Genomic DNA, 12,283 nt, shown 5'->3' with positions numbered 1-12,283 from the left:
GGTGCTTGAACATCTCTTTAGAACTGGAGTTTTCTCCCACTTTGTAACCTGTTTCAGCAGCTCATCTGCAAGCAGCTGGCAAGTACCAGTCTCTCAGAGGCATGCCTTCCTTTTTCCATCAAGCTACAAGGGGAAGGGCGATGCACTTTAAGTGTATTGACGAGAGATGAGCTCTGAACAGCATTTTACCTGCAATGCTCTACATGAAAGGCACCAAGTGCAAGTCAAACAAACAGTCACAATGAATGCATTTTTTTCAGGGGTGGTCCTCCTGGAAAATGTTAACCACATGAAAGCAGGCAGTTATTGAAATATGCAATTAATGTGAAGTTGATAGAAGCTGAAACTGTCATTCACCTGAGCAGGTGGTGGAAGAACCTTCTTACATATCTGCTGACGGGGTCCCTGTACTCCAGCACGGTTGAATCCAAGAGGGGTCTTGTTGGAGCATAAAAGGTTCCAAGGCTTGCCTGGAGCTGTGCTGTGGAGTTCAAACGGAGCAGCAATGAAAACATGTGGAACTGTTTCAATTACAACAGGTTGCTCATGTTTGCAGTCAGTCAAAATTCCTCAGCCTGATGAAATGTGATGTGGTGGTAGGACAGAGGAAATGAAAACGTGACAGATTGTACAAACACAGAGCTGCACAGAAACTTTCACTGGGAGCCTGAGCTGACAGCGACTCTGAGCAACAAAAGCTGTCAGAAGGTTGAAGACTGTAGCACACTGAGTTCTCACCAGCAGTGTACAATTAAAAGTGACTCAAAAGGGGAATACAGTTTGAACAAGTTTGTCCAGTAGAGATCAACTCTCAATTAGCCCAAATTGCCTTTGTCCTCTTGGGCAAACAACAAGGAAGTTCAGTTTTGCAGGGATTACTCTGTTAGGTCAGCAGGTGACAGAACCCTTCCAGTGATGGCCTTGAGGTCTAAGGAATCTCCTTCAGCACACAGTTCTTTAAAAAACTTTAAATGGAAAGGTGCAGAAGGCCAAAGGGTTTGACTCTCCTCCAGGGTGCAGTGGTGGGAAGCAGGATAACCTCTCCTATAATCAACAAAAGCAAGCCTTTTTGCTACAGAAGCTCTCTCTGATTTCAATACTGCCACACTCCACAGCTGGAGCCCTTGGTGTGTTCCACTGCAGGTTTGTAAGACAAAATCATAAATGACAGAAGACAGGTTCTGCTGGAGGGAAAGCCAATGATCAATAGCATGGACTTCTCCCTGAGAGGTAACATCTGGCACAAGTCCCTGTGGGCAGCACAGGCAGAATTTGCCATGGCTTACAGTTCCAGAGCAAGTGTGCAGACTGTGTGTGGCCACAAAGAGCACCACAAAAGCTTCACCTAACATAGAACATAAATCCAAAATAGAAGCTAATGTCTCCTTAGGCAGACAAAACCTCACTGACTTGTTGCTGGCTTCTGTTTGCAGCAGCCATTCCTGTCATTAGTGATCTGGAACAAAACTAGAAGCGGGGAGATTCAGGTTGGATGTTAGGAAGAAGTTCTTCCCCATGAGGGTGGTGAGACACTGGCACAGGTAGCCCAGGGAGGGGGTGGAAGTCCCATCCCTGGAGGTTTTAAGGGCAGGCTGGATGTGGCATTGAGCAACCTGCTGTAGTGTGAGGTGTCCCTGCCCATGGCAGGCAGGATTGGGACCAGCTGATCCTTGATGTCCCTTCCAGCCCTGACAATTCTATGATCAGGGTTCTGTATTTCCAGGCAATGCCTACCTCTTGTTTTATGAGGCCCGAGAGGACTTAAAAGTGCAAGAGGGCTGTGTTAGGAAAGCTGCTGGGGAAGTAGAGTTTGCATTATCTTTAGACAGCAAGGTGAGCTGAACTTTAGAGGTGTTTTCTTTCCAAGCAGCAGTGATTTAGATTAAAACAGAGTGGAGCAAACTCAAGCCAGGCTGCCTTGCCGGTGCCACGCTTGTGGCAGCAGCATGGTTTGTCCTTGGGAGATATTTCAGTGCACATGGAGCACCAGGAACTACCAGCACAGTTATGGATTCATTAGGCAGCCCAGCTTGCTGCTGAAGGCAGAATAAAGATCTCAAAGGGAACTGCCCCATTGCTATAAATAAAAGGCCCCACTGGGTTTTGTTAATCTAAAAGAGAAGCAAACAAATTACCATGCCAAATCTGTTAGCTCCACCTCGGATAACTTCTGGGCAGAGTGAAATTCAACCTGCTGCAAGCAGGGAGCTACATGGGGGGAAACCACACAGACAGCTGGTTATCATGTGCATATTTTCAGCAGAGTTTGCAAACCAGTCCTTTTAAGAGCATGCTCCATTTCGAGTGGCCAGGCTGTGCTTGCAATGCAGAGCTGCTTCTTTAATCAGATCCCCCCAAACGGGAGAGCTGATGGCTTGGCAGCAATGCAGGACACCTTGGAGTTTTTCTATCATCAAACACACCAGAATCCTAAGTATTCTTTCTTGCCACAAAAGATGCCTGATCCCCAGCTGTCTGCCTGCTAGACTGGAGGATAACACCTTCAATAAATCAAGGCGTTTCAAATCTGGAAGTCTATTGAGTTTCAAGACAGACAGCAAATCAAGAGGAAGGCTTCACACCAGGATTCAGCAGAGATGAGGCTCAACCTAAAATTTATCATTTCTTGCGTGGGAACCCAACTCCTGCTGCAGGGGGGCAGAAGATTACAGTGAGGACAGATGCTGTAATCCTAAAGGAGGCAGCAGAGGATAGTGTATTCAAATCCTTTGGCTCTTGTGATGAAAGAGAGACCCTTCAAAACCACCTACAAACCAGGCTGATATCTGTTGCCCCTGCTGCAGGCAAACGTCCCACCTCGGGCTGCTGCTGGCTCAGTGCAAACACATCACAGTCACTTGGCTGCTGCACTCACTCACACCAGCCTGCAACACCAGCTGCATTGGTGTCATGTAGCAAAGTGACAAGAGGGTGGGAAATAGAAGTCACACCACTGCCACACACATAATAAAATATGCATTGTTTGATCATCATTATTCATAGAACTTCAGAATGGCTCAGGTTGGAAGAGACCTCAGAGCTCATTTACTCCAACCCCCTGCCATGGGCAGGAACACCTCTCAACTAGACTAATCTGCTCAAGGCCTCATCCAGCCTGGCTTTCATCACCTCCAGGGAGGAGGCAGCCACAGCCTCCCTGGGCAGCCTGTTCAGGACTCTCACCACCCTCCTACTGAAGAGCTTCTTCCTAAGCTGCAGTCTAACCCTGCTCTCCCTCAGCTTGTCCTGTCTCTTCCCTCATCCCTTCCTTTATCCTGTCTCCAGACACCCTCAGGAAAAGTCCCTCTGCAGCCTTCCTGCAGGATCCCTTCAGCTATTGCAAGGCAGCTCTAAGGTCCCCCTGGAGCCTTCTCCAGGCTGAACATCCCCAGCTTCCTTAGCCTGTGCTCACAGCAGAGCTGCTCCAGCCCTTGGATCATTTTTGTGGCTTCCTCTGGCCTCACTCCAGCAGCTCTGTGTCCTCCTCCTGCTGGGGACACCAGAACTGGAGGCAGGATTGCAGGTGGGGTCTCAGCAGAGCAGAGTCCAGGGGCAGAATCTCCTCTCTTGCCCTGCTGTCCACACTCCCCTGGCTGCAGCCCAGCACACAGCTGCCTGCTGGTTTGCATGAAGACATTGCTGGCCCCTGGGGAGCTGCTCAGCAACCAACACCTCCAAGCCTTTTTCTTCAGGGCTGCTCTCAACCCACTCTGCAGCCAGCCTGGTTTTGAGCCTGGCCCAGCCTGGCCCAGATGATACAAATGAAGAAAAAGGCAATCAGCACATTGATCCAGCTGCTGGTGAAATGATGTTTGATTGTGAACCAGCAGAACCTGGCTGACTGCCTGGCTGCTCACTGCTGCCTCCTGTATCTGTCTGTATAATCGATGTGTCCTCATAACCCACGTTGGGGCTACAGAGACACCACAAAACCACACTGAAATCCAACCAGTCCCTTACCTTCTCTGTCTGGTGTCAGCTTCTGTTTGAGGAGGTGATTGACAATGGCAGTCAAGCAGATGTAACACTGGGGGCCCATTGTGTTCCAGTTCATGGTGTTCAGGAGACTGACTGCCTCCTGCATCTCATCGTAACGGATGTACTGCTGGATGATCTCCACAGGGCCCAGCTGGCCTCTGGTCACCACACCTTGACAGGGAACATCCAAACCAAAGACACTGCTGTGAGGATGGAAACCAGCACAGGTGAAAAAATGATTGCTGGTGGTTAAAAAGAGCAGGTTTAAGTTGATGTGTTGCTGCCTGCAAGGGAACATGATTGACCTACAGCACTCCAGCAGGAGGAATTAAAAGCCTCCAAACTTTCCTTGAAATGTAGGTCTCAGCTTGTGAACTGAAAAGGTAACTGAAAGCCTGCAGACTCCTGCTGTTGCTCATCATAGAACCAGGGAATTGTTTGGGTTGGAAAACCCCTCCAAGATCATCCAGTCCAACCACCAACCCAACACCACCATGGTCTCTACACCACATCCCCAAGTGCCATGGCCACAGGTTTCTTGAACACCTCCAGAGATGGTGACTCCACCACCTCCCTGGGCAGCCTATTCCAATCCCTGTCCACTCCTGCAGCAAAGACATTTTTCCTAATCTCCAACCTAAACCTCCCCTGGGGCGACTTGAGGCCATTTCCTCTCCTCCTATCACTTGATACTAGGGACCAGAGCTCAACCCCCACCTGGCTCCAGCCTTCTCTCAATGGGCTGTAGAGAGCAATGAGGTTTCCCCTCAGCCTCCTCTTCTCCAGATTGAACATCCCCAGGTCCCTCAGCTGCTCCTCCCCAGCCCTCTTCTCCAGACCCTTCCCCAGCTTCCTTGCCCTTCTTTGGACCCTCCCCAGCCCTTCAATGTCCTTCTTGCACTGAGGGCCCCAAAACTAAACCCAGCACTCCAGGTGTGGTCTCCCCAGTGCTGAGTGCAGGAAGACAATCCCTGCCCTGCTCCTGCTGCCCATACCATTGCTCCTAGCTGTAGAGTTTCTAAGGAAGTGATCCAGATGATTGCTGTTGGCCACAACAACCCTGTGTGCAGTTCAGCATTTCTTGTGAGAGACTTCAGCTGCATTCTGTTCAGTGGCAGGTTCATGGTGGAAGAGTTCCCCAGACCACTAATTAGCACAGCTATGTGATGTGTTTGTGCATGCTGGCCATTGCAAAAAACCCTCTGAATTACCTCTGAGCTGTCAGGCAGAAGGCTCTCTACCCACATCTACCTTGCTTTTCTCCGGTCCTCCCGTGTGGGGTTTCCTCACAACAGCTTTCCAGCAGGCACAGCTTTCCTCTTGCTATCTTTAGCCCATTTATGCTCTTATGAAGGCAGGCAGGCTCTCAGTGCAGGGATTTAGAGGCCTTTCCTGCTAATTGACAGCTTGTAAACTTAATTGGACTGTCTCCCTGGGCACCGTTCCTAAATCAATTAGGCAGTGAGTTGGCCGTCACCTCCTTTCCCGAGCAGGTTGCCTGGAAGCGCCTGCCCAGGAGAAGTCAGGCATCCAAATGGGAAGATGTTGACCTCTACAGCTGAAAGTTATCACATTTTAAAACTCATTCTGTATAATTGCTGTCAAATGTATTCGAGCAAGAAGGCAGAATTCTCTCTGTCCCTCCCTCCCTCTTCATGGTCCGCTGTGCAAAAATATTCCCTACAGCATCCTGGTTCCCAGCCTTGTCCCTCTTCTTCTCAGCTCTCCATGCTGCCAAGGGGATGCTGTGTGGATCCAGGCTATGGTCTATAGATATAGACAGACAGCTAAAAAGAAGGTATTTCACACCAGAAAAACCCCTTGTGGCATACAGATGTTTCCTTAACCTCACCAAGTTCAACCACAGCAAGTTCAGGGTCTTGAACCTCGGGAGAATAACTCCTTGCACCAGTACAGGTGTGGGAAAGCAGCTCTGGGGGAAAAGGGCCTGGGAGTCCTCATGGACAACAGGCTGACAATGACCCAGCAATGTGTCCTTGTGGGCAACAAGGCCAATGGCATCCTGCAATGCGTTAAGAAGAGTGTGGCCAGCAAGTTGAGGGAGGTTCTCCTCCTCTACTCTGCCCTGCTGAGGCCTCATCTGAAGCATTGTGTGCAGTTCAAGGACAAGGAACTACTGGAGAGAGTCCAGCAGAGAGCCACTGAGCTGCCGAGGGCACTGAACATCACCTTGTGAGGAGAGGCTGAGAGCCCTGGGGCTGCTTAGCCTGGAGAGGAGCAGCCTGAGAGGGGATCTTCTCCATGCTTATCAATATTATTTGGTCTAATCTTTATTATTAAAACTGTTTGGTCTAACAGCTGTGCACAGGCAGCTGTTAGGTTATGGTTGGACTCGATGATCTTTTCCCACCAGGTGATTCTGTGATAAATAGCTTTATAATACCTAAAGGGTATAATAAGTATGAGGCCCTGCAGGCTGAGGGCAGTAGGGAGGAGAGGGCTGAGGAGCAGCCATCCAGAGGGGAGCCTAAGGCCAAGCAGTCCCCACCAGCTGTAATGACCAGCTCCAGAGAGGAGCCTAAGGCCAAGCAGTCCCCACCAGCTGTAATGACCAGCTCCAGAGAGGAGCCTAAGGCCAAGCAGTCCCCACCAGCTATAATGACCGGCTCCACAAAGAAAAGGAGAAGGGTTATAGTTGTTGGGGACTCTCTCCTGGGGGGTACTGAGGGACCTACATGTCATCCCAACTCATCCCACAGGGAGGTCTGCTCCCTACCCAGGGCACAGCAAGGAAACTTCATCTCCAACACAGTCTCAAGCTGAGCCAGGGGAGGTTTAGGCTGGATGTTAGGGGGAAATTCTTCCCAGAAAGAGATTGGCCATTGGAATGTGCTGCCCAGGGAGGCGGTGGAAGTGTTTCAAAAGAGACTGGATGAGGCACTTAGTGCCATGGTTTAGTTGATTAGATGGTGTTGGGTGATAGGTTGGACTTGATGATCTCAAAAGGTCTTTTCCAACCTGGTTAATTCTGTATTCAGTACTCATTTCTCACAATGTGATTCTTTCTGTAGAGAAGTGTGAGATTTCCAAGCCAGCTTGAACTTTTCCCCTGCATTTACCACCATGAAACATAACCACACTGGAGAAGATGCAGTCTTTTCCTCTCTGTTCTGTATGAAATGTGTCTTGTGATCCTCACTTCCCAACCTGCCCCTCTTCCTGAAGGCTTCCTGTTCAGAGCTGATTGATAGGTGAATGCATTTTCCAGGCATGCTTTATTGCTTTTTCCCCCCCCCCCCTCCTTTCCTTCCTTATTTCTGAAAAGAAGTGGTCTGTAAATGAGGCACAAAAGCAGAGATTTATTGAATGATGAGAGCAGACTCAAGGGGCCTCCAGGTAAAAATTAGTGTTATTAGCATAATATCATCTGACTAAACAGCTCCTGCTCCAGCTCCACCACCCTTTGTGCACCCATCCCAAAACCAGGGGCAAGACCATCAAACAGCCAAGATACCACCCAGAGGAGCTCAGTCCCAGTGAGGAGGCCCAGCCAGCACCCATGGATGATACTGGAGGAGTCATCAAGCATTGCCCTACCTAACCGGGGGGCCAGCAGGCCCCCCGGCCTTTGTTGTCACCACCACCATCACCCAGTGTGCACCATGGGCACTCACCAGCGATGAGAGGAGGATCCCTCAGCCCAGATGGGCTCAGCTTGGGGTTTCTGCCTTTCTTGGTGGGGATTAAATAGGGGAGTGGGTGGGGAAGGCAAAGTGACCACACCTGGGGTGGGAGGAGACTCCAACAGAGCCCAGGTGCTGTGGGATTTGAGGGGAAAAAGGGGGGAAAATGGGTTGGGTGAGAGACTTTTAGGGTGTCAGGCTAGGCTGGGGGTGGGGGGAAATGGAACAAAACTAGAAATGGGTAGATTCAGATTGGATGTTAGGAAGAAATTCTTCACCATGAGGGTGGTGAGACACTGGCACAGGTTGCCCAGGGAGGTGCCAGAAGCCTGATCTCTGAAGGTTTTTAAGGCCAGACTGGATGTGGCTGTGACCAAGCTGATCTAGTGTGAGGTGTCCCTGCCCATGGCAGGGGGTTGGGACCGGGTGATCCTTGAGGTCTCTTCCAACCCCAATGATTCTAAAGCAGTTTTGCAGTTTAGGCTGGATATTAGGAAGAAATTCTTAACAGAAAGAGTGATTTGCCATTGGAATGCGGTGCCCAGGGAGGTGGTGGAGTCACCATCCCTGGAAGTGTTTAAAATAAGACTGGATGAGGCACTTGGTGCCATGGTTTAGTTGATTAGATGGTGTTGGGTGATAGGTTGGACTTGAAGGTCTTTTCCAACCTGGTTAATTCTGTGATTCTGGGGGCAACAGGATGGAGCTGGGCTCTTTCAGTGCTGCCCAGGGACAGGAAAAGGGGCAATGGACACAGACTGGAACCCAGGAGGTGCCACTTGAACTTAAGGAAAAAATTCTTTGGTGTGAGGGTGCTGAAGCCCTGGAGCAGGCTGCCAGAGAGTCCTTCTCTGGGGACTTTCCAAACCTACCTGCACATGTGCCTGGGCAACCCACTCTAGGTGACCTTGCTTCAGCAGGGTAGTTGGACTAGGTGATCTGCAGAGGTCTTTCCAAGCCCTGCCATGGTGTGACTCGGTGGTGCTGTGCCCCCTTGAGAGCTCAGGTTTGGTAGAGGTGTTCAGTAACTTACCAAGTTTGAAGTGAAGCACTCCCAAGGGTCCTTTGTCAAATCTAACCAACAGCAGATCATGAACATCTGTGCCATCAGTGCTGGCAGGTGGAACCTGAGGAGCAGCCCACTGGATCTGGATGAGGCTGCTAGGCACATCAAAGTGCTTGCTGAACTGCAGAGTGGCCTCGGGGGAATATTCTTGTGCCAGGAGCTGAATTTTAAGTGGGGACAGCGCAGTGTCAAACAGCTGCAGCTCCCCCTGAGAGCTGCCCACCACCAGCACAGCTCCAGAAGGGTGGCAGGCGATGGAAGCAGGCAGCAGCTCTGCTCGGGCCAACAGAGTCACTTGGTTGTAAGCTTCGTAGAGGACTAGTGAGGAATCCGCACAGCCCAGGACCACTTTGTCCTCTGTAACATCTCTGCAGCAGCTGATGGCCTTGGCTGGCAGCGGTATCCTGGTGACTGCCACACACTGCAGTTTGTTCCTGAGGCACTTGTAGAGGCAGATGTCAGCCATGGGCTCCTTGTCTGCAGAGAGGGAGCACTCCACAGTGTACACCTGCTGAGGCTGGCTCCTGCTGAAGCCAACAGCCAGGGGGTCCCACTCCGTGCGGACGTAACTCAGCACCTGAAACACATCCAGAGGTGCTGCTGGTGAAATCTAACCATGTAGCCTGACTGAGGAGCAAAAAAGTGGCAAAGGATTTCTCATGGCTCAGTAAGCTGAAACAAACACCTTTTTGACATGGACTTCTAAAATCCATTTGTCTGGTTCCATTTAAAAGTCCTGCACTATGCTCTGAGCCATATTGGTTTTTTGTCCAGGCTATGCAATAGGTTAGCAGAAGAGAAGATAAAAGGGGATGGTACTAACAGTGAGGAGAGATGAGCAGCAGAAATTCTTGACAGTGAAGGTGGGGAGACACTGGCACAGGTTGCTCAGGGAGGCTGTGGCTGCCTCCTCCCTGGGGGTGTTCAAGGCCAGGCTGGATGAGGCCTTGAGCAAGCTGGGCTGGTGGGAGGTGTCCCTGCCCATGGCAGGGGGTTGGAACTGGATGAGCTTTTAGGTCCCTTCCAACTCAAACCATTCTGTGATTCCATGACCAATCCAAAAGAGTAAGTGATTGTTCACAAGCAGGTGAGGGAAAATCCCAAGTTCCTAGAAAAATGGACAGTAGGTTACTCTGAGCATGACAGAGAGAGGACTTCTGTCATCTGTCCTTGGCTGTGGTAACAGAGAATCCTACGCCGCAGGGGCAGAAACTGTGGCAGGTTAGAACACACTGCCAAAGGGGTAGGTGAGAGATGTTCTTTGATGCCAAAGGGCTTCAGATGCAGGAAAAATGGATCTGTGAGAGTAGAAAAGGGGAAGCATTTAGGGGTACTTGAAGTCTGAATGGACTGGAAGAAGAGCACAGGGGCAGAGCACCATACAAAGACAGCAGCCGGCAAAGGGCAAGAATTTGTAGTGTGGAAACTGGGAAGTACCCGAAAGTGGTGGAGGCAACAGAGGAGACCAGTGAAGATTCCTGCCCTGGGTGAGAGGTGTTGTACAAGACTTGAGCAGGAAGCTGTGGGAGAAATACCAGCTGGAAATCAGCTCCAGACCAGTTTATGTGAAGCTGTTTCTCTGAAAGAGAAACCCAATGTCTCTGGAGGAATGAGAGCAGTGGGAGTCAGTCAGAAACTCGCTGCTGTTTGTTCATGCAGAACTAAAGAGTGAAAAGAAAATGTCAAATGGAGCCAAACCCCACCCTCAGGTACATCCACAGCATTCTTCAGGCTAGGAACTACAGCTGCTGACCTGCCACTTGATTTTGGAAGCCCCTTCTTTTGACTCCAGGTGGTATGCAAGTGCCATTGACATGGAAAGGGGAAACCAAGGTGATTAAAAGGCAGAGAGAGGGTGAGGGAGGAAACTGGCTGTGTCAGGCTGAAAACAGAAAAGGTGGCATAATGTTAAAGCAGCTTCAATTTGGCTTCCACAGATCACAAGAGCAACTGAAGACATAATTCAGCTTTTTATCCTGCAAAGGATTCTGTGAAATGAAGATTTTAATTTTGGTGTTTTGGCCTACCACTCATCACTTCAGAAGCAGCTGATGAATTCACAAAGGAGTTCTTTGGGCTGTTGATCAGACTGATGAGGATGTTTTGTTCTGACAGTTTACTTATTTTGTCAGCAAAAGGGTTTCTCATTCAAATGAAAGAAAAGAAAAAAGATTGCTGCAATTCTGTGGCTGCAAATCAGTTGCCAGTTAACACAAAAAATCTTAAGCTGCTCCTCTAAGAGGAGTAGTTAGGGACATGCAGAGAGCCCCTTAATGCAGAAGTGTCTAATCCAGAAGCCAGTGCAACCTACCTGTGACAAAGAGGTGAAGGAATTCCACCAGAGCAGTGAGCAGTGGAAGTACAAACCACAGAGAGGAAATACAACAGCAAATTACTTATAGAGCCTGCAAAACATTTTCCTCACCTCCACCATCCCCTCAGCAGTGACTCAGCCTCTGCAGCTAGGCATTTATGTCCAGTGGCTACCATGCAGATGCTGGAACTGCTGAAATGTGCAGCTTTGGAGGGTGTGTTGAGTTGCACAGCAAGGAAATCTGTAAAGGAGGTTACAGTGGACAAAGGATTGCTGTGACCAGAGGGTGCTCTAAGCCCCAAAACAGACAAGGTGAAGTGTTATTGTTCTGCAGTTTCCCCTCAGAGCCTGAGCAGAGACCCAGGTTAGCTGCCTTTCAAATATGTGAAATAGAAATCTTGCCCAAGCAAGTCTTCAAAGCTTCCATAACTTCAGTGAAATGAGCCTTGAGGCCCTCTGGGACTCAGATTTCTGTCTTCCTGTGGCAGGTTTCAATGCCCTGCATTATTCATCTACATATTTTCATCCAAACCCAGTGCCCCTCTCTGAACACCTCCTCGTAAGACACAAGAAAGTCCTGGAGTTTACCATGATTACCAAAAGTGTGAGGAACAAAAGACTGAGCAGACTGTCAAACTCTGAACAGGCACTGGCCCTGAAGGGTAGCACAACAGAAAAGAAAAACATGAGAAACATGTGGATTGTACAGCTGCATAGGGCTGACTGCTGGGGACCAGCAGGGGAAACAGACACAGCAAAGGAACATGAGCCAGCAGTGTGCCCAGGTGGCCAAGAAAGCCCATGGCATCCTGGCCTACATCAGGCGCAGGGAAGTCATCCTGCCCTGTATTCAGCACTGGTTAGGCCACACCTTGAGTCCTGTGTCCAGTTCTGAGCCCCTCAGTTCAAGAGAGATGTCAAGGTGCTGGAAGGTGTCCAGAGAAGGGCCACAGGGTTGGGGAGGGGTCTGGAGAACAGCTCTGTGATGAGAGGCTGAGGGAGCTGGGGGTGTTCAGCCTGGAGAAGAGGAGGTTCAGGGGAAACCTTATTGCTCTCTACAACTACCTGAAAGGAGGCTGGAGCCAGGTGGGGGTTGGTCTCTGCTCCCAGGCAACCTGTGACAGAAGGAGAGGACACAGTCTCAAGCTGTACCAGGGGAGGTTTGGGCTGGATGTTAGGAAGAAATTCTTCCCAGAAAGAGAGATTGGCCATTGGAATGGGCTGCCCAGGGAGGTGGTGGAATCACCATCCCTGGAGGTGTTTAAGAAAAGACTGGATGGG

General features: G+C 50.0%; 1 protein-coding gene across 2 annotated transcripts in view; it reads right to left on the bottom strand.

Moving 5' to 3' along the window:
• The window catches only part of WDPCP (WD repeat containing planar cell polarity effector), a 114,827-nt gene that overhangs the window by 71,177 nt on the left and 31,367 nt on the right, over positions 1-12,283 (bottom strand). For both annotated transcript variants that reach the window (XM_054177264.1, XM_054177265.1), the window contains exons 8-10: positions 8,656-9,265; positions 3,961-4,149; positions 358-481 (exon numbers count right to left, since the gene is read on the bottom strand). In XM_054177264.1, the coding sequence (XP_054033239.1) occupies positions 358-481; positions 3,961-4,149; positions 8,656-9,265 (923 nt within the window). The remainder of the gene's footprint in view (positions 1-357; positions 482-3,960; positions 4,150-8,655; positions 9,266-12,283) is intronic.

This window comes from Dryobates pubescens, chromosome 39 (assembly GCF_014839835.1).
Source record: "Dryobates pubescens isolate bDryPub1 chromosome 39, bDryPub1.pri, whole genome shotgun sequence".
In the NCBI taxonomy this organism is placed as follows: Eukaryota; Metazoa; Chordata; class Aves; order Piciformes; family Picidae; genus Dryobates; species Dryobates pubescens.
The sequence above is the reverse complement of the archived record's forward strand: the minus strand, read 5'-3'. Positions and strand labels throughout refer to the sequence as shown.